Source organism: Rhineura floridana, chromosome 18 (assembly GCF_030035675.1).
Source record: "Rhineura floridana isolate rRhiFlo1 chromosome 18, rRhiFlo1.hap2, whole genome shotgun sequence".
Classification (NCBI taxonomy): Eukaryota; Metazoa; Chordata; class Lepidosauria; order Squamata; family Rhineuridae; genus Rhineura; species Rhineura floridana.
In genome coordinates this window covers 147188-174722 of record NC_084497.1, presented here as the reverse complement: position 1 = coordinate 174722, position 27535 = coordinate 147188, and the positions used below count along the sequence as shown (strand labels likewise).

Sequence of the window (27535 nt, the reverse complement as noted above, 5' to 3'; positions counted from 1 at the left end):
TTCAGCAACATACAGAGTGCCACAGGTTCCCTACACCACTATGCCAGCCGCTGGAAAGGGCAGGAAGGGAGAGTTGCTGTTGCTCTCAGGACCTGCTTTTGGGCTTCCCATAATGGGCATCTGGGAGAACAGGGTGCTGGACTAGGTGGGCCACTGGCCTGATCCACCTGCCAGTCTTTTCTGATGTTCTTAAGGGTGGCCCTTATGGAGAGACTGGTATAGCAATTAAGAGAGGACTCAACGCGCGCTTGTCAAATTCTGTGACACTCAAGGTTTATTTTCATAAAATTTGAAGCTGCTCTTGGGGCACGGATTTCACCCTCCCACGACTCATGTTAGGACCATCTCTGGAAAGAATCTTTTGTTCAACAGCCCTAAAACTTGCCATCTACAACCGGAACAATCCTTACTCCACCCTCCTCTCTCTCTCTTTAGTTATCGGTATATTTGTTGTGTATAATATGAATTTATTTTTTTTTAATTAAAAATCCAAAATTAGATTTAGAAAATGAAAGAGGTGAGGCGGGTGGATTGTTTTATTTTTTTTTTTTTTAAAGAAACCAGACTGGGAAAGTGGAGGTGGGCAAGAAATAGGGTCTCTTTATTTTTAAAGAATTATTGATTAAATTTATATCCCACCCTTCCTCCCAATAGGTACCCAGGGCTCCTCAACACACTTTCTCAGAAGTGGTCCTCAGAAGGGTTACCTCCTGCTTAATATTTTGTTGCATTATGAACAAACTAGCTCTTAAATGTTTTTTCTACCTCATGTATCAATTGTAATGTGCTGTGCTAGAAGCTGTACAATTTAAAAAAAATGTTTTTGCTTCATTTCTTATATTACAATTTGAATTCCGCAGAATTACAACTGTAAGACAGTAACAAGCCACGTAAGAAAAAAAACCATTATTTGAGAGCATTTGTACCCTGCCCTGAGTGGCTTACACACAATTCATTAAAACACGATAATGTAACAGACACGACACGCAAGGGAAGAGGGCCAGGGAGGGAAGAGGAAAAAAGCAAATTCAGGCACCATTCTCAAATAGTCGTTCTTACGATGAGCGGCTGGCATAGAAACGCTTCAGGGGTAGGAGGTGCCTGATGGATCTGGTCTTCTGGCAGAGCTGGTGGGGTGAGCCCAGTTTCTTATCTCTCCCACTGAAGAAGCCTGACAATGCACGCTGAAACTAAAACCAAAAGCATGGAATACAATCATCTCTGAAGCCTTTTGGAGGGCTCTTTCTTGACTAGGGAGAGACAACTTGGCCTTTTCAGTTCCACAACCCTCATACTTGTTTTTTAAAGAAAAAACACACATGAGAAACCAGACTTAATGTAAAGTGCCATTTATTTTATCTCCCCATGATGAAAATATTGTTTCTTAAAAAAAAAAAATTGCACCGTCAAAATGCTCAACACATTCCTCTTAACCCCTCCCAAAAAACCAAACCAACGCCAAGAAGAAAACCTAGACCAAGAACTTTGGCGCCATAGAAACATAAAATGAACCCCCATTACACACACACACACACCCAGCAAAAGCCTCACTGTTCATATATATATATAAGCATTATGTAAAATAAAAAATTTAAAAAGTACAGTAAGTAGATCACATGATCCCACTGGTTCATTGACAACTTTTTAACTCAAAACACTGAATATTATACATTCAAATCCTCAGGAGTTACCCTTCCATTTGATAAACTACATTTGCACTCTTGGGGAGTCGAGGGGGAGGGGAGAGAATTAAATTAGCTGTCAGACAGTGTCATGCAGAACAGATCCAGCTGCGATAATGCATTTCAAAAATCCTAGTCTGAGAAAAGACACTGAATGCTGTTGGCTCTTAAAGCCCGTCCGCGCAAGAATGTTGTCCTTTTTCTTCCGTCCACTTGAAATCTGTAGTTTCCCCATCTGCCCTAGGTGAGAAAAACACAGTAAAGGTCCCCCTCCAAAGAAACTCCTCTCTCCCTGCTGCTTTATTGACTCGATGAAGAGCATGACATGTTTGGAGTCCCTTAGAAAGCACATCAAATAAGAGTAACCAAAAGATTAAAAATAAAGACCTTCAAAACAAACAAAAACCCATGACTGAGCCATTTATACTATTGAGAAAGGGGGGAGGGAGTGAAGCACAATCCCTTACATTTTATGTTCGTTCAACACCCAAAATATACTCGCAGCTGTAATCGGCAGCACTAAATGGATCAGTGGAAGAGAGGGTCTCTCCCCCGTCTCGTGGCAACTTCATAGCATTCTTTCCTAAAGAACCACCCATAATTGCACCCTTGTTTCTACGCATCTACAACACAGGCTTAAAGGTCCCACTTGTTGCCTCTTCTTTTAGGATCAAGTGAGGTGGTGAGCAGGGGTTTTTTGCAGGGGGGGCACACAAGAGGAAAAAGGGTGGCTTATGTTATCTACCCAAAAGGCAGGGCACTGAAAAAAATCTGAAGCAACAACAATGGAGTTGTCTTACAGCTTCCTCTACCATCAGGGAGAAACAGAGAGTGGAAAGCACCTATACTTAAATACCCTCCAGATAAGTGATTGAACGAGAGAGGGGTGGGGGTTGCAGAGGAAGAGGAAGTTTGCAGACTCTGAAAGCAGGCGATGGGAGGGCTCCGTGGCCAAAAAGAACAAGTCATTCTGGTGAGGAACTCCAAAGGGCTCAAAGAGGAAAGGAACAGCCACCCCCGCCCACAAGCCTCGAATGAGAGATCCACACAAAGAAGACACTCTGGCCACTGCAGTTCAAAGGGGGGAAATGCATGTCAGCCTTCACAATCCAGCTCAATCCGAGGGCTCAAGGCTGTTCTGCGGATACATCCCTGCAGAGGGGATGTCCCAGGGACTTGTGCTTCAGCTGACAAGGAAGGGGGAGGGAACCTTCCAATTTTACTATTAGCAAACGTTTGGAAATGTTGGGAAGGCACTCCAAGGTTTTTTCTGGGGGGGGGGATGAGATAGAGCACGCAAGCCTCCAGCAGCCATGCTAGAGATTTATGTCTAATCCACATTACGGAGCCAACACCAGGAAGCAGCCATTCAAAGCTTGCCACTCAACTGGGCTCCCTGCCCTGCCTGGCGCTTGACAGCCACTCCGGTGAGAGATACCCACAGGCACTGTCACCTGTCAGGAGGAGGCCGCAACTCCGAAGCTAGGTCAGGGACAGTGATTGAGTCAGGGAGCAGAAGGCAACCGTCTCCGTTAGAAGCTTAGCCTAGACATTCTCAGGCGCAAGGGGAGGGATAGGACAGAGTCCAGCCACTCTCCCGTTACCTGCTGTCAGGCCAGGTGCCTTGGCGGTCAGTCCACTTGCCGCTTGCTTCAAGCAAGCGACCCGTGCACAGTCCAGCATCCCGAGGTGCGAAGCTTTAATGGGAGCCAGGAAGGACACAACTAGCACCCCAAGAGGACGCCATCCGGTTCAGCCACCAGGTTGCGGCTTCCTTACCTGCTGGCGTTAAAAAGTCACAGGCTGAGCATGGTCCCCCGCTTCTCAGAGCGACAGAGGGCCCAGGATACACAGAGGATTTTTTAAAAATGCAACCCAGTAGCAGCAAGAGATGCCAAAAATACTTGGAAGGATTTGACCGTCCTTTTGGATTATTTTTTTTTATGGACTGAGGGCAAGGATGAAATTGTTTTCACTCCTGATTTCTCGTCACTTCCCTGCACCGCTAAAAGCCAAAGCTAGTCAAGAAATTAATTGGAAATGAAAGAAGCATTTTTGGGGGGAGGAGGAGATAGAGAAGAGAGAGAAGCAGAAGTTTAAAGAAGGAACAGATAGGATTGGGAACGAGGGTGCAGGGACGGGCAGAGAGATGTGTGCTAAAAACCACCAAAGTTAGGCGCGCATGATCTTGCCCTCTGCGCATACACCAGTAAGTTTTCAAAAGGCCTGTCTTCTACTTCAGACGCTGCCGAGGTGAACTCTTCTCCAAGGTATGCAGGACAACAGCTTCAACAAGATACAGAGGAGCGCCAGGTGCGGCGTGAAAAATCTCACGCGCTCGAGGGCAGAGGCACAAGCAACATGGCGGCCAAAAAGGCAGAAAGGGATTCAAGCTTTTAATTGGGAGAGTGAGACCTCCCCGCTACAAGGCAGAGCTGCCACGCCCAGGGAATGGCACGCAGTCCAAACCCTGGCCTTTGGAAGAGGGCAGGAAGAGGTGGCCTCCCTGGCTCTGCCGCCGGGCCAAGAACTAGAAGCTGCAATTTTGCCTCTGAGCAATGGTCGCAAAGGACGGCCGACCCTTCCTCACGTCACGCCAGAAACACAGCACTCCGTGAAGATTGGAAGGAGATGGCTTTAAAACCGCCGTGCCTTTGCAGATGTGGTATGCGTGCAATCGCTCCCCCCTTCCATCCTAACAACCGACACAATTCCCATGGTGCACAGCTTGTCTTATTTAGGGGTTATCTCCAATGGTAGCCCTACCCACGAGCAGACCCAACTGGAATTCACGAACCTAACATCAACACGGGTCTACTCTAAGCAGGATGAGCACTGGAGACACTGACACAGGTATATAAATATTACACAGAAGCGTATGTGAAGGCAGTTCCACTATCATCCTGAAGCAGGGCTCCCCCACCTCCCGCCCTCAACAGATAAGAGAACAAGCCGAAATGAAGAATTTCCGTGTAAATGAAAAACAAAAAAAGAGGGAGAGGCTGGGAAGGAATTAAATGCTGGCTGCTCGCCCACCAAACACAAACCTCCTTAAATTGTGCAGCACTCTCACTGTCTTCCCCAGACAGGGTCCAGGAAGCCCCTGTCCCCAACTTCTCTGCCAGCTCCGATGGAGCTACTGCGCTGCCCAATTTGGCCATCAGCCCACTTTGCCCCATCCCCTCCCCAGAGCGATGTCTCCGTCCGTCTGCAGCGCCCACCGCAAGCCAAGACGCAAGTGCCCAGCAAGGGGGGAGGAGGCACCGCTTTTTCTCTTCTTCTTCTCTTTCCAGAAGCTGAGGACGCAAACGGAAACAAAAGGCAGCACGCTGTTGTTGCCCCGCCCATGTCCAAAGTCAAAGGCTCCCAAGAGAGCGAGCAGCATGCTCAGCTACGGGATGAGGAAGTGAAGCCCAGGCAACGAAACAAGAAGGTGACCTAAGCAAGCCAATGGTGGCTCTCGCTGTCGTGGATGATCAGGCAGCTTCCCCAAAAAACGCGACTCTGGCACTTTGCCGTTCCGGAGCAGAGAGGCGGAGGAGCAGCCGGGCCAAGGAAGGTGGTTCTTTCTTCTGCTGAAGGGCAGCGGACGGCAGCAGGCAAGCAGGTGCACGAGAGGAGGAGGAGGCGGGGGGGAAGGAAGAAGGCCGTGTGCTGGGCGGTCACAGGGCAGTGCGAGTGGGGGTCCTGGGCTGGTTCAACCGCAGCGTCTTACAGAGCCAGCCAGCAAAATCCACTTCTTCCACCTCGGAGCGTTTGATAAAGGCGTGATTCTGGAAAGCAGAGGAAGGAAAGGAGAGGGGAAAGGAGGCTTTATCACAGCTGGCAACGGAGTGGGCTGCCTCAGGTATGGGGTGCTGGAGGCAATTGGGGGGGAACAGGTATTGAGAGCAGAAGAGAGCAACTAGCATGGAACCCTCCTCCAAACGGCCTTTAAAGCTCCATCTGGACTACGCATTTAAAGCAGTGTTATGGCCACTTCACACAGCCATGGCTTCCCCTAAAGAATCCTGGGAGACTGTAGTTTGTGGAGAGTGCTGGAAGGAGGAGGAGCAGCTATTAGTAGCATTCTTTATTTCATTTGTTAGTTGCCTAATACCAAGCGCTCTGTAGGTCTGATTTAAAAACATAATTTTAAAAAAAAATCATAGATAAAAACACGCACACAATCAACAACCTCTAAACCTCATCAATACATTAAAAGCCATACATAATAGTCAATAAAAATGTCCCTGGAAACAGGAACTGATTGGTAAATCACTCTAGGAGCAAACAATTCCCAGCATGCTTTAAATGTATAATGCAGGTGGGAGCCTAACCCTGCTTATTTCCAAGGCTTTTCCAAATCAGCCCTGGACCCTCTAGAATAAAGATGGGGAATCTTTTCTGGCCAGAGGGCCATGCTGTTATTTCCTCACCCCTGGCAGGCCAAATCTAACAGGTGGGCCAGTTCACCAACTCTCAGTCTAGGCTACCTCACAGGGTTGTTGTGAAGATAAAATGGAGAGGGGGAGGGAAAGGGGCATGTATATACCCTCTTGAGCTCCTTGGAGAAAAGGCGGGATACGAATACACACGCACAAGCTCTGTCCAATAGGAGATCTATCCTGAATCCTTACTGCAGGAAAGGACAGAGCTCAGTAGTTAAGAGTATCTGCCTTGCACTGTAGAAGGTCCCAGGCTCAAGCCCCAACAGCACCTCCGGGAAGGGATAGAAAGAACCCCCTGCCAGAATCCCCCGAGGGCTGCTGCCGGTCTGTGTAGACAGTACTAAGGTAGATAGACCTGACTCAGTATAAGCTAGCTTCCTATGGACTTTTCTGAGGGCATCAGTCTCAGCACGAAACGGCACGGCCAGCATTTGCCGGAGCAATCTGCCGGCGCTCAGAGCTGTCGGCCAAGCAGGGAGAGGAGGCGGCCTTGGATGGGCCTGATGCAGCTTCCGCTCGGGGCCCCATCAGGCCAGTGTTTTCACTGCGGGTGTATTCACCAAAACTGTGGCAGGGCCAGGGTGGAATGGTCCTGTACTTCAGCAACAGCTGGACACCAAAAGTCCCCCACAGCTGGACGCTGTGGGGCAGCTGCACCACTGGTGCACATATGCTCTAGGGCAGGGCTAGAGGGCTTCTGGCTCTGCCGATGTTGCTGGGCTCTTCACCCCCATCGCCCTTGGCCAGCACGCAGAAAACGGCCAGGCGTGTGGCAGTCCAGGAAGCATCTGGAGGGCCCAATGCTCCCTGCCCCTCATCTAGCGCTTTTCACAAGGCGACTGAGGGACGGGATCCGAAAGGCAGAACTCGGCGTCCTGGAGAAGCCCCACAGCTGCTTCAGACGCTACTCAAGGAGCAAGAGAACAGCAAGAGCTTCCGAGGACACCAGGATAACCAGACACGCCCCTCGAGAGGCGGCAAATGCGCGATGCCTAAAGCAACCCCCGGCCTCCAGCTCATTTGTTAAGTTCCTAGCCCGCATGGATTTGAAGACAAGCTCGTGGAATGGTGCTTGGTGAAGTTTGAAGGGCCTGAAGGAAGCCGAGCTGGACCTTCCAGTCATCGCTACGTAGGAACACAGGATGCTGCCTTAGACAGAGTCAGGCCATAGGCTCAATACTGTCTACACTGGCTGGCGGCAGCTCTCCAGGGTTTCAAGCAGGGAGTGTGTCTCTCCCAGCCCAACCTGGAGATGTCGTTGGGGATCCAACCTGTGACTTTCTGCAGGCAAGGCAGGTGCTCTAACCACTGAGCTATGGCCCCTCCCCAGCCACCTCTGGCCAGCCTCCCCCGAACAGAAGACAATGACAAGCCAGTGTGCTTAACTGGTTCAGGCTGAAAAACTCAGCACTTCTCAGGAGGACAGAAACACTTTTATTTCAACAGAGCATGTGCAGACACCAGAATTCTTATCCACTTACCATCAGCATCTTCAAATCTGCCCGTTCAGCAGGGTTTTTAATTAAGCTGTGGGGGAGAAAAAAGGCAAGAAGGTTGTTCAAAGATTGGCACTGCAAGGCCAGGCAGGGGAGAGCCTGGTACGATCCTATCGGCTGCACCAACTCAAGCCCACCCACAGATGAGGGACATAGAGGGAACAGCCCCACCCTCACTATAAATGGAAACATGTACGGCCACTGTAGTCCATGCATCGAGACTGGATTACTGCAATGCACTCTATGTGGGGCTGCCACATGGCCTGAACCACATTGGCACCACATGGCCTGAACCTGGAGGACAGTACCACCACTGCTTAGCTTCTGCCAATGAAGCCCCTCTGAGCCATCCTCAAAGCTCTATACCTGCCACCTTGATAACAGCATTTGTACGTTAGCAGCCGATGAAGGCGGAAGCCGAAACGTTTTGTTAATATAATAAAAAGCTCTGTTTGGTTAATCACAATTATGTGCATTTATTTTTAGGTGATTAACAGGCAGTCCATTTCAATTTTCAACAGAATCCTTATAGGGATCCAGAGCAGGCTTGGGTGAAGTTCTGTCTGTTGCTTTTAAAACTGTCTATCTCCACTAAAAAAAGCACCGGTATCACCATTATCATCCACTACAGCACCCATCATCCCTGATCCCTGGCCTGAAGAAGAGCTGGGAGCCCAGCAACATCTGGACCCCTCCTCTTAGCTGGGAGGAAGCCCCACTGCATTAAACAGAAGTTACTTCTGAGCAGACATGGCTAGAATTGCACAGTAAGTGGCATAAATGAAATGGGCAGAAGGAACAAGGAAGGGAGCCTGGTGGTGAAGAGCTGCTTCTTGCCCCTCACAGAGTGTCTATTTGAAAGCGGGGGGGGGGAGTGAGGGGGGGATTTTTTGGAACCTGTAACATTTGCAGCTATGGAATAAGACTGCCTCGCAGGCAAAGCCTCCAAGGCTCTTTTCCTCTCATCCCACAGGTTGGTTGGTTTGTACACTCCCATTGATAAAAGTAAACTCTTACCATTTATTTACAAACTCCTGGAAGTCTTGAGTGAAAACCCCGTTAGGCAGCTTTGGAGGCGGCTGAAGGGAGCAAACCGACAAGCAAACAATGTAACACTGCAATTCATGTTTAGGTATCTTGTTTGTTTTTTAAGACTGCACAGAAGGAGGCCAGATTAAAAGTTTTTTGTTTCAGACGGTGCACCACTTAAAAAGATTGCAAAAGAGATTTTTGAAATACGAACCAGTTTAATAAATGCTTCTAAACAAAGGGGTGTTTCTGGGTTTTACTCACAGAAGACCCATTGAGATTAATGGACCTAAGTTAGGCACATTCATTCATTTCAATGGGTTTACCTGGAGGAGAATGAGCATTGGGCAAGAATGGCTTATTTATTTAACAAACAACCACAGGCGTAAGGTATGCTTGAACTCAAGGGAAAGGAGCGCCACTGAGAAAACCAGCCAGGAAGATGGACAGACAAAAGGAAGTACTTCTTTACTCAGCGCATAGTTCAACAATGGAATTTGCTCCCACAAGATGCAGTAATGGCCACCAGCTTGGATGGCTTTAAAAGAAGATTAGACAAATTCATGGAGGACAGGGCTATCAATGGCTACTAGCCATGATGGCTGTGCTGTGCCACCCTAGTCAGAGGCAGCATGCTTCTGAAAACCAGTTGCCGGAAGCCTCAGGAGGGGAGAGTGTTCTTGCACTCGGGTCCTGCTTGCGGGCTTCCCCCAGGCACCTGGTTGGCCACTGTAAGAACAGGATGCTGGACTAGATGGGCCACTGGCCTGATCCAGCAGGCTCTTCTGATGTTCTTATGATGGGATGCAAAGGGCGGCATGGAAATAAAGGTGTGTTAGAGAGCAGCTGCCACAGTAACATGAATAGGCAAGCGGGTTCCCAAACCTTTTTGAAAACAGGGCCTTGGAAGACCGCTTAATGATTTTTCCACACTTATTGTTCAGCAATTTTATGCGCTGTGCTAGGTGTGAAAAGTATTTCCGTCTTTAAAAAAATATGGAATTCACGTTTCAATATAAGAAGAAGTAAAACAAACAACAGAAACACAATTACACATCAGTGCTGAGCATGTTAATGTGGCAGATCCAACTGCTGCGTTGAACGAAAGCTATGCGATGTTCGCAGCAGTATTTGCCAGATCGCATCTTGGGTCAGATGTCTCCTGCTTCTGCATTTGGACTTGAGGGCAACAAGTGATGACAACCAGGCCTCTCACAAGGGCGTCACAGCAAAGGGCAACAGCAAATAGGAACTGTGCCTTTATTCCTTGAGACGGAGCCAGGTTAGAAGAGCCTTGGGTGCCAATGCAAGCCCCTAAGAGGAGGCGGGGAGGCAGCCAGCTGGCCCTTCAAAAGGGAAGTCCAACCACAGCCTTCCTTCCCCATAAGCCTGGAAATGCGACACAAAGGCCACATCCACACCAGACATTTATGCCACTATGATTCCACTTTAAACAGTCGTGGTTTCCCCCAAAGAATCCTGGGAAGTGTAGTTTGTAATGGGTGTTGAAAGCTGTTAGCAAACTCCTGTTCCCCTCACAGAGCTACAGTCCTCAGTTTTCTGGGAAGAGGAAATGACTGTTAAACCACTACAGCAAACTGTAGCTCTGTGAGGAGAATAGGGGTCTCCTAACAACTCTCAGCACCCTTAACAAACGACACTTCCCATGATTCTTTGGGGGAAGCCATGACTGTTTAAAGTGGAATAAATGTCTGGTGTGGATGTGCCCAGAGTAGCCTACACAGCAACTAACCCAAAGAGCTTCATGGGACTGAAGTACAAGCATCAACACCTGGCATGGACCATAAACATCCCAAGTATCTCAACTTCTTGATTGAAAGAAAAAAAAAAGCTTCTAGTCTTCACAGATGGCAAAGAAAAGCGGGGGGGGGGGAATGTAGGAGGGAGAGCACAGCTAAGCAGGGCTACAATGCCCAGTACTATCTGTTCTGCAGACTCTGTCTGAGGTCCATCTGCTCGCGCTCTCTCTCGCTGAGACAACGCCACCACATCCGTTCACCTCCTGGGCTTCCAAAGAGACTCTCTGGCATTTTAGCAACGAGATGAGTGGTCCTTGAGACCTGCCTGCGTGGGCTCACCCTGCTTTGTCCCTTGTATTGCACCGGGGTGTGTGTGTGTGGGGGGAATGCACCCCAAGTGCTTTTGCCTGGCTGGAACATTCCCTTCAACTCTGCTAAATACCTCTTGCTTCTCTGAATAGACGACAGAGAAGGTGTACAAAGAATGGAAAAACAGAAACGCCAAGTATGTGGGTATACAGAACAGCAGCATGTCCATAAGTGTAACAATCATCATATCAAAATGAAAATTCCACACTACGATTTCTACCCCCCCCATTTTAAAACTACATGTTTGTTTTTTGGGGGGGCCACACCCACAAAAGGGACAAAGCCTCTTCAGGCCACCAACCTCGTTAACGATGTAGTCCAGCAATTCAAAGATGGCCATCGCAGGCCGGCTGTCTATCCCGTGGCCTACAGCAACAAGAACAGAGGGAGGATGGGAAGCCACACACACACACACACTTAAAGAAACCACCAAAAGAAGGTTGCCGTTCCCAAGGAGCTGCCTAGGAACGCGCAGCAGCAGGACATCGCCTCTCAGGATGGTGGAACCCACACCAGCAGAGGCACAGGATAATGGCCGTGGGTCCCCCCCTGCCCTGGCCAAACCAAACACCTCTCCTGGAAGGGGAAAGCCCGGCCTCCCCTTCTTTGGGAGGGAATCTCACAAAATGATGCACTGCCCGGGTACAAGATCACCGGCCTGGCAACGAGACCCCCCCTCCCCCCACGTTCTTCAAGCGTTCCAAGCAGGCAGCAAAGGACACGAGGTAGCCTGGGAGGGAGAGCCAGCGTATGAAACTGATGGTCTGGGCTTGGGCTTGAAGGACCCCAAGTAGCCCAAGCATCTGCTCTCAGGCTCACAATCAAAAAGCTCTGCAGCCGCTATCAATTAGGAGGGAGACGCTCTGTTAAACAGAAACTTAATAAAAATAACAACGAAACCCCCATGTCTCTTGCTGCAGCTCCTACCGCTAACAGGGCGTCCTGGGGGCCTGGGCCGTGGCGAGATGCTGTGGGGCTCCCCTTCTGCCCCATCGATCATGGGGCGGCCGAATATTGCTTCCAGCTCCTTGGCATCTGGCGGTGGGATGGGATACCTTCCGATTGACAGCTCCACCAAGGACAGGCCCATGCTCCAGATATCTGACTGGACCGAGTAGTGAGTGCCTTGTAAACGCTCGGGCTGCAAGCAGTTGAACACGGAGAGGTGGGTTGGCACAGCCTCACAAACAAACAGAAACAACACGTCCGCAAAAGATTCCAGGCCCTTCACTGTTTTTAATACTCCGCTTGCTTGCATACTTATGTCTGTCATTTCTGGAACACCAAGTTAAAGTCTGGACTAGAGAGCCAGTGTTGTGTAGTGGTTAGAGTGCTGGACTACGACCTGGGAGACCAGGGTTCGAATCCCCACACAGCCACGAAGCTCACTGGGTGACCTTGGGCCAGTCACTGCCTCTCAGCCTCAGAGGAAGGCAATAGGAAACCCCCTCTGAATACCGCTTACCATGAACACCCTATTCATAACAAAAAAGGTTCCCTAGTTTGTCAGCTGGAGATTCAGTCACCACAGGTGATGCTTTAGGAGCCTGGCCCTGGATGAGAATTACAATCCCAGAGAAAAAGGCAGAAGAGTGCTCACTAGAAAGCAAAAGATGTCCCACAATCCCCAAAGAAGGAACCTGCGCCTGTGGCTAGTGACTGTAGCCAATTAATAGTCCCTACTCCTTTTTAAAAAAACTTTGCAGAGCCAAATATTAAGAATTGGAACTGGAGTTCTGGATCAGCGAGTTGATTTCTACCTCCCCAAGTTGTTCATAAAGAAGCTCTTGCTTTGAACTGTACACCACCATCGGTTGTTCTAGCACCCAATTATTTGTCTTTTTCGCAGTCCATGGTATGTGCAAAGCTCTCCTCCAACACCACATTTCAAATGAGTGAATTTTTCTCTTATCCGCTTTTTTCACTGTCCAACTTTCACATCCATACACAGAGATCGGGAATATCATGGTCTGAATGATCCTGACTTTGGTGTTCAGTGATACATCTTTGCATTTGAGGATCTTTTCTGTATGCGTGTGTGTGTGACAGGGAATTAGGGGAGAAATGCTTGGAAATAAAGATATGAGAGATCAGGAAGGAAAAAAGACATTTTAAAAAACCTGAGGAGCTTTTCAGTCATACTTTCTCAACACATACAAAGGACTTCATACGTTGAGTGTATAAGAGAATGCTGCGGAATGCAAATATACCCAGCCACGGAGGCGCTGATGATTTTAGCATCTTCTTTTTAGCTCACTGTTAATTTTTAGCCCTCTCTAAAGCAACTTTAATTACTTGTTCTTAACTGTTTTACTTGGTAGTTTTAATATTTTTGTAAACCGCTTCGCAATTTGATTACAATCAAGCCAAATACACGTTAAGTTTTTTTTAGAGAAAAATGACTCCCAAATGCCAGTATGTTTTAATCTCTTTTTACTTATTGTTTTAATTACCTTTTGAATGCTTTTAAATACCTGCTTGTAAACTGTCTTTCACGGTTAATTTTAATGTTTTCCTGTTTGTTTGTTAAGCCATTATATGATAAGCAAGCGCTATACAAATGTTGGGGAAATGAATAGAATCACTGACCACTGGCCCTGCTGACCACGGCGGGCATTGCTCCCCTAGCTCCCACGCTGCGTGCTACTTAAACACATCACCTTAGATTACCTGCCCTCAAGTTTGCAAAAGGAGCCACCCACTCCTGACGTAAAAGAAACATTACACACATGTGCAGACACAAAAAGGTAAAAAGGACTTACAGACATATAGGAGCGAGTGCCCACAAAGGAATTTGCCATGGAGTCAATGAGCTGACCGCTGACCCCAAAGTCACAGAGCTTAATCTCTCCCCGGGAATTCACCAAGATGTTAGAAGGCTTCACATCTGCAGAGAGATTTTGCAAAAAGCACTGAAGTTCAGCTCCAGAGTAAGCAACTCAAGCTATGGGACATCCTGGTATAGGCTCAGTGTGCCCTCAAAACATTCATTTGCGAACCACATAAATGCCTCTGAATGCCACTTGCTGGGAACCGCAGGAGGGGAGAGTCGCTCTTGTGCTCAGGGCCTGCCTGGGGGCTTCCTGTTTGGGGCATCAGGTTGGCCACTGGGAGAACAGGAGGCTGGACTAGATGGGACCCCTTTGGCCTGACCCAGCAGCCTCTTCTGGTGTCCTTACGGAGAGTGGCAGGGCTGGGAGAGAGGCCTCCGAGAGCTACTGCCCGTCCATGTAGTTCCGTGGCAACCGTCTCCCCTCCCTCAATGCTCTGAAGTACTACTGATGTTGCTTAAATGATACACGCAGCACACACGGGAGCAAAACAGTTTAGCCCCCTCACTCTCCAAGTTGTTCTTGGGCCTCCAGTAAGGCTCCTCCTCCCGGACACACCCGCCCCCTACAACGTGGGATTCAGACACCCTCCTGTCTGTTAACCACAGAAAGGACGCAGAATGGAGCCAGAGGATCCCTGGTATGTGATGGCACTGTGGTGCTAGCGTGGGCCACCTTCACACCACACATTTATTCCACTTTAAACTGTCAAGAGAACGGCAGCCTGTGAAGGGTGCTAACAGTAGTGAGGGGACTCCGATTCTCCCCACAGAGCTACAATTCTCAGAATGGTTTAATGTCGTTCCCTCTTCCCAGAAATCTCTAGGAAGTGTAGCTCTGTGAGGGGGTCTCCTAACAGCTCTCAGCACCCATCACAAACCAGTTTCCCAGGATTCTTTGGGGAAAGCCAGGAGTGTTGAAAGTGGAATAAATGTGTTATGAGTATGTTGTCTTGGTCATTCCAAGCCCTACAAGGGCTGTGTTTGGACTTCCAACTGCAGCCTGAACATCCTGAATGATATCCAAAATCAAATCTTCACAGCAGATCAGTGTTAAAACCAAGTCTACCTCAATCCATTGTGCTTGTGGAATCTGTGTTCCCTCCGCAGAGAGGATGCACACTCACACAGAGCCCCTGGTTGCGTCCTTGCTGCTCTCTTACCTCTGTGCATGATCTGGTGCTTCTCTCGTAAGTAAGCCAACCCTCGCAGAACCTGGAGATTGGGACGGGAGAAGAAAAAAGTCAAGAGCACTGTGAGGATGCACAGAGCAGAAGGCGCAGGCTCCTGAAATAACCATAAGGCTCTGGGGAAGAAGACAAACCATTCACGGAAGACAGACACCTCCAAACATTGGCCAATGCAACAGAGGTTGTGAAAGAGGGAGGGAGGCTCCTCTTCCACAGCCTGGCTGGTTTCCTCTCACCACACTGGCTGGTCCAGAACTAACCCAATTATCTTCAGGATCCCATGACTCGTCTGTCACGGTTCCGGAATTCTGAGTGGGCTCACGGAGGCGCCTGATAAGTGGCGATTCTGTGCTTTCCCAACTTCCTCCCCCTTTTGTGCCGCTCCGTTAAGGGCCAAGGAGCAGTCACAACACATGGGCCGGCCCACCCACCCTCGGACTTGTCCCTCTTCCAGGAAGGTCCAGCTATGCATCCTTGCTCAGGCCTTTGCTATCTTGGCAACTTCTTTTCCCAAAGAGAAGGTGCCGCCTGCCTTTCCACTGTCCATTAATCTGGCAGAAACTTTGGGAATAGTAGGCTGGATTCAACCAAGTCCTACTCAGAGTAGACCCCCTGAAATTCACAAACAATTAGCAAGGCATATGATGTGGGCTTGTCCGGTGCTACGTTCTTTCTGGGCTGCAATTACAATCTGTGTTAATTTTGTACTGGTGACATGTTTGATATTTTCAGATGTTCACACACTTTTAAGATGTATTTCTGCAATATGGGGGATTAACAGGATAAAAAAGCGGACTCAGAGTCTTACGGTCGCTAAGAGACTCATGCTTTGAGCCTGGGAGGATAAACTCCCTCTGTCTATTGCACAAGGGTCTGAAGACCTCACTGCCCTGGTTATTCTTTTAAAAAACAAAACAAAATTTAGATGCCACCTAACTAAATACAAACACAAAACACCTCTCAGCAGTGTCCATTTTCAAGAACCCCATCAAAGGATGCAACATTTGCATGAGCTTTTTAAAGGTGAGCTTTTTAGAAAGGAAAGTTGCAGCTTACTCACCGCGATGCTGACTTTCCCCAAGATCTCCTCGGGAATTCTCTTGGCTTCCTTCAAAACCTGATCTAGGGAGCCTCCATCCTAAATGCAGAGGAGAAGATAACAGCTGACACAAAGCACAATATTGGCCTCAGCTACAGTTCACTCCCAAACGCAAGATTTAAAAGATGTTTTTAAAGCTTTTTTTAAAAAAACCATTTTGTTTTAATATGTTTTTATAGAACAGGATATAAATTTAATAAAATAAATAAGCAGGCCAGGGGTACCGCACGGAGACATAGCACTAACCCTCTCACAACAAATTTTGTTGGTGGTGATTCACAGAATTTGACAGAACAGACTCCTTTCCTTATCGAAGCACTTCTTATACTGCCAATCAATGTTTTATTATTATTATTATTATTATTAGCCTTTGCTTCCTTATGATCCCTCCCCCTTTGACATCTGGTCTGGAAGCTGTAAGGTGCAGTTGCTGACTGGCCCGGGGGAGGGGGGGGAGGCGGAAGGGTGACAAACTGCAAGCACATTAACGCCTTTGCTCAAGAAGCTGCACTGGCTACAGATCTGCTACTGAGTCAGGTTCAAGATGTTGCTATAAATACATAAGGCCCTTGTGTTTGTGTTTTGTTCCATCATTACCTTGTATGCCGCTTCGACGGCTTATGCTCTGAAGTCGTCTATAAACGTGACTAGCAACCACAAGCAACTTGGGACCAGGCTACCCAAGAGAACACCTTCTCCCCTACAGGCCTGCCCATTCACTGGGATCTGCGAGTAAGGACTTCCTGGCTGCTCTGCCACCTGCACAAGTACATCTTGCAGCTAGCAGGGGTGAAGCAAAGCCAAGAGGCTAGAGCGTGCTCTGGTGCAAGCACATGGCCAAGGTAGGATTTGAATACAGGCTCCCTGGAGAAGGCCCAATACTCTACCCACTCCAGGCAGTGGTTGCAAGTGCTGGTATCTAGACAGGAACAACTTGGCAACAGTAATCTATGCTCTGGCAAGCCCCAAGGCTGGTCTACTGCAGTGTGCTTTATGTGGGGCTGCCTTTGAAAACGGTTCAAAAGCTTCCCTTAGCCCAGAATGTGGCTGTCCAACTGCTGACAGGTTTGAAGCAGACGGATCACTTAACACTGATTCTGTTTTAATAACACCGGCTGTTTGTCTGATTCCCAGCTGAATTCAAGGTGCTTTTTATAGTTCAAGACCCCAGTATCTTCTGGAACTGCTCTCCCAATATGAACCTATCCAGACCCTTAAACCTTCTCCTGGGTCTCTTCTCCTGGGTCTCTTCTCCTGGGTCCCCCTCTCCTTCGTCGTAGTTCCCCGTCTGTGTAAGGCTCTCCCCAGCAAAGTCCGCCTGGCGCCTTTACAGACATCTTTTCAGCACCAAGTAGGTACTTGCCTTTCTCCCCAGCCCTTTGCTGGGCTAAGATAGTTTTGCTTTATTGTTAGTGAGTTGACAAAGCATCCTGTAGTTGCTGAGGGAGGGGTTATGTGCAATACACATGCATTTAATAAATTGTAGGTGTTTTGCATAATTCTGTTATTGTTTTGCATAATGTAATGTTATCATGTATTTATGTTTCTAAAACTTATCGTTTATTTGTGCCCCACTCTTCAACCAAAAAAGGCTCCCAGATTGGCTTACAATCAAGACAGTACCTGCCCACAGGCTTACAATCTAAACAAACACGACACACGAGGAGGAAAAGGAAGGAGGGGGGGGGGAGAAGGCCAACTCAGGCATCACTTCGCAAACAGTCTGAGAAACAGTTCAGGGACAGTAGACCCCTGATGGAGCTGGTCTTAAGGCAGAGCAGATCTCCACCATCATAACAATAGGCATTCATCAACATGTTACAATAAGAAGACAGCTGTTTGCATCTGCTTTCCTTCCGCTCCTGTTCTTTGGAAGCCCCCCTCCCCTGTGGCAGGTGGGGGGGAGGAAGAGGAGCTCGCTGAAGGCAGGTCCCAGGGTGTTTCTTGTTCTCACCCAATCCCCCTAAGGGCAAGATGCTTCTTCAAATGTGTTGCAAGTCACCTGGAGACTCAAGATTCTATTCATGCTTCTATTAGTGGTAACAGGAACAGTCTCTTGGTGCTCAGACAGAATACCTTGTGTCTTAAGATTTGGAAAAAAAGCTCAACAAGGACAATCTTTGACATTTCTGATGCAGAATCCACGGTGCTCTGATCATCACTGAGCAAGCCACCAGATGGCAACAGGCTCCCTTATATTAGGAAAAAGGAAGTAAAGGTGCGAGGGAGGGATATCCCCTCTGCTGCCAGAGCCTGCCCTGGGCACATATGCTTGTCTTATGATGAAATCACACTTAACACGGTTTGATCTCTCCAGGCCTACGCAAAGAACTGGCCTCCATACCGAGATCATCAGCCAAGGTTTGGCCTTACTGTCAGGTTAGGCAAGCAATTGGCAGGGAGAAGAACATTACTGTCCTGTTGGGCCATTCTGACCATGGAATACCCTCCCTCCCTAAACGTGCTGGCCTAGCATCCGGAGTTGCAACCTCTTTGCAAGCCACACAAAAGGCCTCCTGTTTGCTCTGTCAAGAACTGAAGACTTATTTTGACCTTTGTTTCATTATCTACTCTGCTGATGCTCCACTCACCACTTCTGTTGGATAGAAGAGACAGCAACTTCTGTTTCATACACTATTCAACTGCAATGTTTCTTAACATGCACGTATGTATATGTGAAAGCTGCCTTGGCAGTTATTTCGACTGAAAGTGGGACGTGCATCTTAAGGAAAACAAAACACAGCGGTCCTTGGCTGTCCACAAGATCAACACTTCACACCAGGGAGACATTCAAGCAAGCCAGTGCAATTTCCAACTGCTCAATGACATCGTATTCAGCCAAGTCATTTTCATGAATAGACTCCCACTGAAATCAACAGACACAAGTAATCTAAGCATTTATTTCAGTGGGTTTCAATGACCTAAAGGCTTAGTCAGCTATAACCCATTTAGAGATGTGAAGGCCCAGGAAAAGAATGGAAACATTCAGAAAAAAAAAAAAACAGGTTTTTCTACCTTTTCCCCAAAGCCGGTTTTGGTTTTTGGTTTTTTTTTTTTTTTTTGAAAAATTGGAATAACTTAAAAAAATGAAAAAATGTTCCATTGAATCTTGGTGTCCCCTTTTTTCTCAATTCTTTTTATGGGAATGGATACTTTATGTCTGCTTGACACTGTAGAGGGCCAGTGGAGACATAATTTTCTTTGTCATTAATGTTGATCGTTTCTTCTGTTTTTGTTAAAATTGTTTTTTTGCCGCCTCATAAATTGGCAAAACAAAAAGAGGTTCCTTACAGTTCAGGATCCTGTAGATCCATTTGTTCCAAACAATTAAAAATATAAAAAGTAAATTAAATTTGTAATAATTATTTGAATAAAATGTACTTTTAATATATAACACGTGATAATTTTATGGCAAACCAACTTGTACATAATCACGTTTTATGTTCCTGAAGTAACAGAGTGACTTTCGATCTGTACAAAGTGCTGATAATTGCATTTTTTCAATTTTGCTAAAAAAAAATCTGAAAAAAGCAGAAAACTTTTTTTCCATGGTTTCAAACTTTCCAGAAAGTTTACATCTCTAAACCCATTATTACTTTTCATTGATAACAAGGAACAAAAAGCACAACTTAAAAACTACAAAACAAACTAATACAGTCATTACATAAGACTACAGACAGCATCAGCCAATGTAAAGAGGTGGTAAAACTCAGGTTATTCCATGTGAAGGAGGGTGGTTGGTTCCACGTGAAGGTTGGTTGGTTGGTGAAAGCACAGAAATATTTTTTGCCTGATGCCCAAGAAAGGCCAATGAGGTCTCTAGGTGCATCTCCTTCAGGAAGCCATTCCAAGGCTGTTATTATGAGATGACAGGACTCAGCTCCACCCCTGGCAATCTGTCCACAACTCAATGGTTAAGGAGTTCTTACATTAATAAATTATGAGCTGTGTGAGGAGGATAATTCAAGCAGACAGCCAAAAGGAGTTCAAGCACACTTTGAGTCCAACACCAGTCCAACTCCACCCCGAGTCAAAGCCAACACATCCCGATTAGAGCCCAATCCCCAGTCCAACCCCACCCCACTGACCCCAACACATCCTCAAGTCAAATGCAATTGATAGAATGGGGATTACACTCCACTTGGGGCAGGGTTGAACTGGGGGTTGGCCTCGACTTGGGGCGGATGTTGGCCTCGACTGGACTGAGGGTGGGTCTCAAGTTGGGGTTGGACTGGACTGGATGTTGGCCTTGAGTTGGGGTGCCATTGGAGTGGGGTAGGGATTGCATTTGACTCGGGGGTGGGTTGCACTCAACTTGTGGTTGAGTCAAATGGAATCCCCAGTCCATCCCCATCCCCACCCCAACTCATGGCCAATCTCCAGCCCAGCCTAGTCCCACTCTACTTGGGATGCAGTTGGGGTGGGAATTACACTCGGGACGGGGTGGGAATTACACTCGGGACGGGGTGGGAATTACACTCGGGACGGGGTGGGAATTACACTCGGGACGGGGTGGGAATTACACTCGGGACGGGGTGGGAATTACACTCGGGACGGGGTGGGAATTACACTCGGGACGGGGTGGGAATTACACTCGGGACGGGGTGGGAATTACACTCGGGACGGGGTGGGAATTACACTCGGGACGGGGTGGGAATTACACTCGGGACGGGGTGGGAATTACACTCGGGACGGGGTGGGAATTACACTCGGGACGGGGTGGGAATTACACTCGGGACGGGGTGGGAATTACACTCGGGACGGGGTGGGAATTACACTCGGGACGGGGTGGGAATTACACTCGGGACGGGGTGGGAATTACACTCGGGACGGGGTGGGAATTCCTCGAGTGGATTGGGGGCCCGGCCTCGAGTGGATTGGGGGCCCGGCCTCGAGTGGATTGGGGGCCCGGCCTCGAGTGGATTGGGGGCCCGGCCTCGAGTGGATTGGGGGCCCGGCCTCGAGTGGATTGGGGGCCCGGCCTCGAGTGGATTGGGGGCCCGGCCTCGAGTGGATTGGGGGCCCGGCCTCGAGTGGATTGGGGGCCCGGCCTCGAGTGGATTGGGGGCCCGGCCTCGAGTGGATTGGGGGCCCGGCCTCGAGTGGATTGGGGGCCCGGCCTCGAGTGGATTGGGGGCCCGGCCTCGAGTGGATTGGGGGCCCGGCCTCGAGTGGATTGGGGGCCCGGCCTCGAGTGGATTGGGGGCCCGGCCTCGAGTGGATTGGGGGCCCGGCCTCGAGTGGATTGGGGGCCCGGCCTCGAGTGGATTGGGGGCCCGGCCTCGAGTGGATTGGGGGCCCGGCCTCGAGTGGATTGGGGGCCCGGCCTCGAGTGGATTGGGGGCCCGGCCTCGAGTGGATTGGGGGCCCGGCCTCGAGTGGATTGGGGGCCCGGCCTCGAGTTGGGGTTTTATTTATTTATTTATTTAATTAATTTAATTTATATACCGCCCTAAGCCCGAAGGCTCTCTGGGCGGTGTACAAAAAGATTGGACTGGCCTGGATGTTGGCCTCGAGTTGGGGTGCAGTTGGACTGGGGTGGGGATTGCATTTGACTCGGGGATGGGTTGCACTCAACTTGGGGTCAAGTCGAATGCAATCCCCAGTCCATCCCCACTCCAAGTCGAGGCCAATCCCCAGCCCAGCCCAGGGTGTAGTTGGGGTGGGAATTACCCTCGAGTTGGGGTTGGAATTGCAGTTGAGTTGGGAATAAACTGGACTGGACTGGGGATTGGAGAGGACTGGGGATTGGCCTCGAGTTGGGGTTGGCCTGGAGTGGACAGGGGGTTGGCCTTGAGGTCGACTGGACTGGAGTGGACTGGGGATTGCATTCGACTCAACCCCAAGTTGAGTGCAACCAATCCCCCAGTCAAATGCAATCCCCAACCCAGTTCAACTACCAGGGCTGTAGTTGGAGATGTGGAGTCAGAAGCAATTTTGGGTGGAGTCAGTAGAAATATACCAACTTCAACTCCGGCTTCAAAATAAAAACTTTAATATTGGTGTTTCTTATAAACTTTGGGTTTCTCTGGAAAGAGATAGTATTATAAAAATAGTGATTGAAGAAGGCCTTACCCAAAAGGAAGAACTTAAAATACTCTCAAGGGATGCTTTGTATTTCTTAAAATGGATGCCTGCACATGCCACAGAGTAAACTATTTTGCCATCAATGTCCGATTTGTTTGTGACAAGAATGAAATAGTTACCACGACACTGGCAGTAAAAGACACAGAAGATCATCACACCAGCGAGTTTCTCCACGTCTTAATGGAAAAGGTTCTGCAAGATTATTAACTTAAAAAAGAACAAGTTCTTTGTGTTGTAACTGACAATGCTTCAAACATCCTAAGTATAATTAAACTAATGAATGCAGATAATGAAGGTGACCAACAGCTAGAAAAACACTTCAGAGATATAGGAATGTTTGAAATTGAAGAGCAAGCTCCTGTAACTGAGGAACAAACTGAACTGAATTCCTGCATTGAGCAAGGGGTTGAGCTTGATGGCCTTATAGGCCCCTTCCAACTCTACTAGTCTATGATTCTATGAAGTTGCTACAGAACAACACGATGATGATCCTGAAACATGGTGGTGATGAAATGCCTTGTGCTACCATTTGACTACAGTAAATTTGTTCTTACTAGTTAATATACAGTTGCCATTCATGAAGGAGTTGGAGATGGAGTTGGACAGTAGAAAAATAGAGGAATCGGAGTCAAAGGTTTGGCGTACTGAATCCACAGCCCTGCCAACCCCACCCCAAATCGAGTGCAATCCCCAGTCCAACCACACCCCAACTCAAGTGCGGCTGGGCTGGGGATTGCATTTGACTGGGGAGTGGCCCTGAGTTGTGGTGGGGGTGGACTGGGGATTGCATTTCACTCGACCCCAAGTTGAGTGCAGCCCATCCCCGAGTCAAATGTAATCCCCAATCCAACCCCACCCCAACTCAGGGCCAATACCCAGGGCAACCCTGCCCCAAGTCGAGGCCAACCTCCAGGGCAACCCCAACCCAAATCTTCCCTTTCTCGCATCTCATTCATTCTATGCCTCTGTGAAGAAACTTGAGGGATTGGACCAAGGCCTATCACAATGTGGACCACCCATTCCAGAACTAGCAGACTAGTATGATACTATGTAGGTGTGGAAAAGGATTACGGAGAAGAAGAGAAGTTTAGGCTATAGTGGTACACATTAAGTGGTTATGGAAGGGGAGAGAGACAGCTTGGTAAGACAGAAAAAGAACCCTCATGGTTGCAGGCATAAGCACGAGCCAAGACTGGAAAATGGGCACGTATCCACCCCCATAAGTTACTGCTGCTGTCTAGAAGCTGGAGACATGTTCTCAGTTCTGCACAATGTTTCGTCCTAGGAAAAAAAATGTCATCTGCAGGTAGTATTGAAACATTTCGGAGTTCTATCACCAGAGGCAGACATGCTTCAGAAGTCATGGAGTTTGAGGCACCCAATACAGAAAGTCAAACAAACGACACAAGAATTGATATATACGAAATCCAAGAATGTCATGTGGCTGTTGTGGGTCTGAGAGGCAAGGATTGGCTACAGGTCAAAGATAGATGCTTTCCCCCCGACATCAAACAAGATCACCTGTCCAGTTTCGGGAAAGCAGAAGAGGGAAGCATCTTACCATATGCTCCATGCAGATACTTATCTCGCCATCGCTGTAGAAAGCGCCATAGAAGCCAACTATGTATGGAGAGTTGCACTCGTGCAGCACCTGGAGCTCTCGGATAATCTGGTTCCGGATAGCAGGTTTGATCTCCAGGTGAATCAGCTGTAGAGGGGGAAGGGAGAATGAAAGGAATGAAGGATACCAAAAAGGCAGCCCCCCCCTCAAAGAACTGTAGATTTGCGGCTGAAAACAGGAGATGGCCCATCTACTGCGTTAACAATGTACGTTAATTGTATTTTCACTGCTCATTTTATTGCTACTGAATTCAAATTGCAATACAAGGAGAGAGAAAAAAATACAATTAAAAATCACACAGCATCTAGCACAGCACGTTACAATTGCTACAGCAGGCAGAGAAACCGTTAGGTGGTCCAAGACCCTCAGCAACTCTCAAGCAGTCTGCAGGGAAAGAGGTTTGGGAAGCGGTGCGCTAGCAAATCTGTATCGGTTTGTATTCAGCTAAGCTCTAAGACCTGCTGAAAGTAATAAACCTAATAAACTAAATTAGTCATGTACAGGTCCAATCAGGGAGGAGGGCTATTTGGCCCGGATCCTCAAGCTCAAAGGGAGCCTCAAATTTAGACACTTGTCTATGTTTCTCTATTTGACAAGTTTCACAACTTGTTTTGATGCGCATCACATCAAATTGTGACTCTCAGCTTAGAGCTGCAATTTTACACAAATATGAGCTATGATTTAGTAAAAGACAAGCTTTTTGGTAACCAATAGAGATTGTGCCACCATGCTAAAGGCCCAATTCCTATTTTGCAAGGACCAGACCTCCTGATAAAATGGTATCTGCTCAAAACTGATCAGGCTCAAATTGTGAACTCTCCACATTTAGCTGCAATTTTAAACAAATATGAGATGTGGTCTGGTAAAAGACACCACCTTTTTGTTAAAATGGCATTTGTAGGAAGCCCTCACTTACAGGGTGCAGTGACAGGCCGGGGACATAAAGAGTGAGATGATCTTTCAGATATCCTGGTCAAAAGCTGTGTAGGGCTTCACTGAACTTAGTTAGTAGTCCCAGAAGTCTCTTTTCAGTCAGCTGCACATCTCCCATCCATTGCAAAACATGGGTGGGAGGGAGGACTGTTTTGGGAATAGTTTACCGCAAGAAAGTGGCAAACAAACTGATGAAAGAGGGACTGAAGATTAACAGCAAATATTATACCAAATGTGAAAGATTTTTAAACAGACAGGCATGTTCTTTTTTTAAAAAAACACCACAGGGCAAACAGGTTAAAGTGTCAGACTAAGTCTACACATTAAAACATGACAAACAGGCTACATGACTGCTAGATATGGCTTCAGTCTCTGCCCACCCCCTTTGCAGAAACAGGTTATTCACTTGCCACTAACTCCAACTGAAGTTGCCGTGGGATTCCAATCGTCTTGCCACGGGGTTATTGTTTGGGCTTCCTTGTTCATTGCAATCTCTGCCTCACTGTGGATGCCTCCCAAACACATTTAGTTATGCTGGAAGAGACTCCACCCTCCTCTTCCTCCTCACCTTCCTTGCCATGATGAGCCCTGAGGGTTTGTGCTGTACTTTGGTGACCACCCCGCCATTGCCAGCTCCCAGTTCAGAAATCCTCTCAAAGTCATCGTCCTTCAGCTCTCCAACTTTGGCTTTCTGGGTGAGAAAAGCCTCCAGCCGCTTCTTCTGCTGCTCATCCAGCTCCAGCTCTTCCAGTTTCTTCTGGAGGTCCACAAGATGCGCTCTGAGGGGGGGAACAACAAAGGCAAAATTGTTGGGCCTGCTTCTACCACAATCTGAGAAGCGAGACTCTTTGCTAGCTATGTGTTAAATCAATGGGGTTGCACGTATGTTACCAAGACAAACCACTCGAGGCTGTCACAACTCTCCAGATCTCAGGGGAGAAGTTTCCCTACCAGACTGGCTTCTAAATATCCAGACAGAGAACATTCCAAGCCCTGCTTGGAGACACTGGGAACTGAACCTGGGCCTGTCGGCATACAAAGTAGATGCCATGCCACTGAGCCACAGCCCTCCCTTACTCCAACACTACCCACCAATTCTGTTCCCCAGACCATCATCTTCCTGCTCCTTCTGTTTCTAAACATATTTTGTTTCAATGTTTAAGGATGTTTTCCAGTAATGTATTTTAAAGTCTGTTTTTATGATGTTTTAGAGTGTTTTCAGTGCTTTTGTTTGCCACCCTTGGCTGCTACTGGGAGGAAGGGTGGGATATGAATCAAATAATAAATAAAATATGAATTTGTTCTTCCAAGTATCTAAAGTCTTCCCCCACACCTCTCTCTTTCAGTTGCCTGCTCTCCCTCCATTTATTGCCTCCTCAAATTCCATTCACCCCACCTATTCATAAATATACACCGATTCAATACCAGAGGTGCTATTAATAGGCGCTCTTTAAACACCAAGCATCCCTCCAGCCCAACCCCAACACCAGCTCTTTTTCTCAGACCTCCTCCATTTATAGATCCCTCTTTAAGGCTGCAATCCTATGCACACTGATTTAGGAATAAGTCTACCTCACCAGAGGATTTCGCTTCAAGTCCCTAATACCCCTCCCAAATAATCCTTCTCTTCCAGCTGCCTCCCCCCCATTCGCTGCCTTACTTGTCCCCCCCCCATAGAATTATGGAATAGAGTAGAACTGGAAGGGGCCTATACAGCCATTGAATCCAATCCCCTGCTCAATGCAGGAATCCAAGTTAAAGCATCCCCAACAGGTGACTGTCCAGGGGTCACCTTCCCTGTACAGCTCAAGGCAATGTACAATATGCAGTAAAATCAGTTAAACACAACATAGAAAACAGATTTTTTTTTTACAAAGAGGCACACCTGCTAACTTGGGTCCATTAATTTCAACGGGACAGCTCTAAGTAGGGCAGCTGACCTACAACCCATTGGGCTGCATTCACTTTTAGTTCTAGACCCACTGAAATTAACTCGCACGACTAACTTGAGTCCATTAATTTCAACGGATCTACTCTGAGTAGGATTTAGCTGGATACAGGCTTACATTCAACTAAGTCCTCCTCAAAGCAGACCCACTGAAATCAATGCAGGCCCAGATTAGTCATGTCTATTAATTTCACTGGGTCTACTCTGAGAAGGACTAGCACTAAATACCACCCTACATTATAACAACACCTCAGACGAGCAGAAGAGGAAGAGACAAAACAGCAAAAGCCTGTTGGGAACTTCTGGCCCAATAGACATTTTTAAGGCAGCATTCAGTTTTATTATCATTTTAATTCTTTCATTGCCTGCAGGGTTTTTTATGGAGACCGCTTGGAGATCACTAATGATGAAAAAGCATATGAATGTTTTATATATAACAGGGGAAACAAAAGGGCTCAAAAAAAAGGCATGCAAAACACATACATGGAAAATAAATCTACTTTGGTTATGCTTTGTAATTGTAAAAACCCCACACAAAATACATACACAAGGAGAAAATAAATGCACGTATTTTTATTAAATCTCACTGGGGGGAATAGAGTAAGAGGACAGGCAAAAAGCACGCACAAGGGGGAAACAAAGGCATGTATTTTTATTAAACCTTATTTTTGGGGGAAGCGAGTAAGAACACAGGCTGCCCTCCTGCCCGCCCGCCCGCCGCTCTCCCCCTTCCTTCCTCCTCTCTCTCTCTCACTCACTCGGAGCCGTCGCCCTCGCCGCCGGCAGGGCTGGGGCCTTCGGCGATGGTGGGAGTGATGTTGAGGGCCGGAGGAACCAGCTTCCTTTTGGCCGGCATAACAGCGGCAGCGGTGGCCTCCTCTTTCGGCTTAGCAAGGGCCCCGCCTCGGCGGCGGCAGCAGCGGTACCAGCGTCACCGCCGTCCTCATCACCTGGGCTCGGACAGCTAAGCGAGACCGAGGCTTTTCGTGAGGCCTACCTGCGACTTCCCCTCCCACCCATCTGAGTCCAGCCCTTGTAGGAGGGTCTCTTATCGGAGGAGC

The 27535-nt window shown here is 48.0% G+C and overlaps 1 protein-coding gene across 1 annotated transcript; it reads right to left on the bottom strand.

Moving 5' to 3' along the window:
* Window positions 1–1333: 1333 nt before the first annotated feature.
* Window positions 1334–27535, bottom strand: MAP2K2 (mitogen-activated protein kinase kinase 2). The gene is made up of 11 exons (XM_061600584.1): window positions 27233–27535; window positions 25095–25305; window positions 23534–23680; window positions 15847–15924; window positions 14760–14811; window positions 13529–13653; window positions 11694–11907; window positions 11068–11132; window positions 8626–8687; window positions 7594–7639; window positions 1334–5455 (listed from the first exon to the last, which is right to left on the bottom strand). The coding sequence occupies exons 1-11, from the start codon at window positions 27328–27330 to the stop codon at window positions 5345–5347; spliced, it is 1209 nt and encodes a 402-aa protein (XP_061456568.1). The 5' UTR covers window positions 27331–27535; the 3' UTR covers window positions 1334–5344.

Excerpts from the sequence above, each read along its gene's own strand:
- MAP2K2 (XM_061600584.1), bottom strand. The coding sequence starts at position 27,330 with ATGCCGGCCAAAAGGAAGCTGGTTCCTCCGGCCCTCAACATCACTCCC. Across the intron at positions 15,925-23,533 it reads GTATCTGCATGGAGCATATG|GATGGAGGCTCCCTAGATCA; the intron begins GTAAGATGCTTC and ends CTCTGCATTTAG. Across the intron at positions 14,812-15,846 it reads TGGGGAAAGTCAGCATCGCG|GTTCTGCGAGGGTTGGCTTA; the intron begins GTGAGTAAGCTG and ends CCCAATCTCCAG.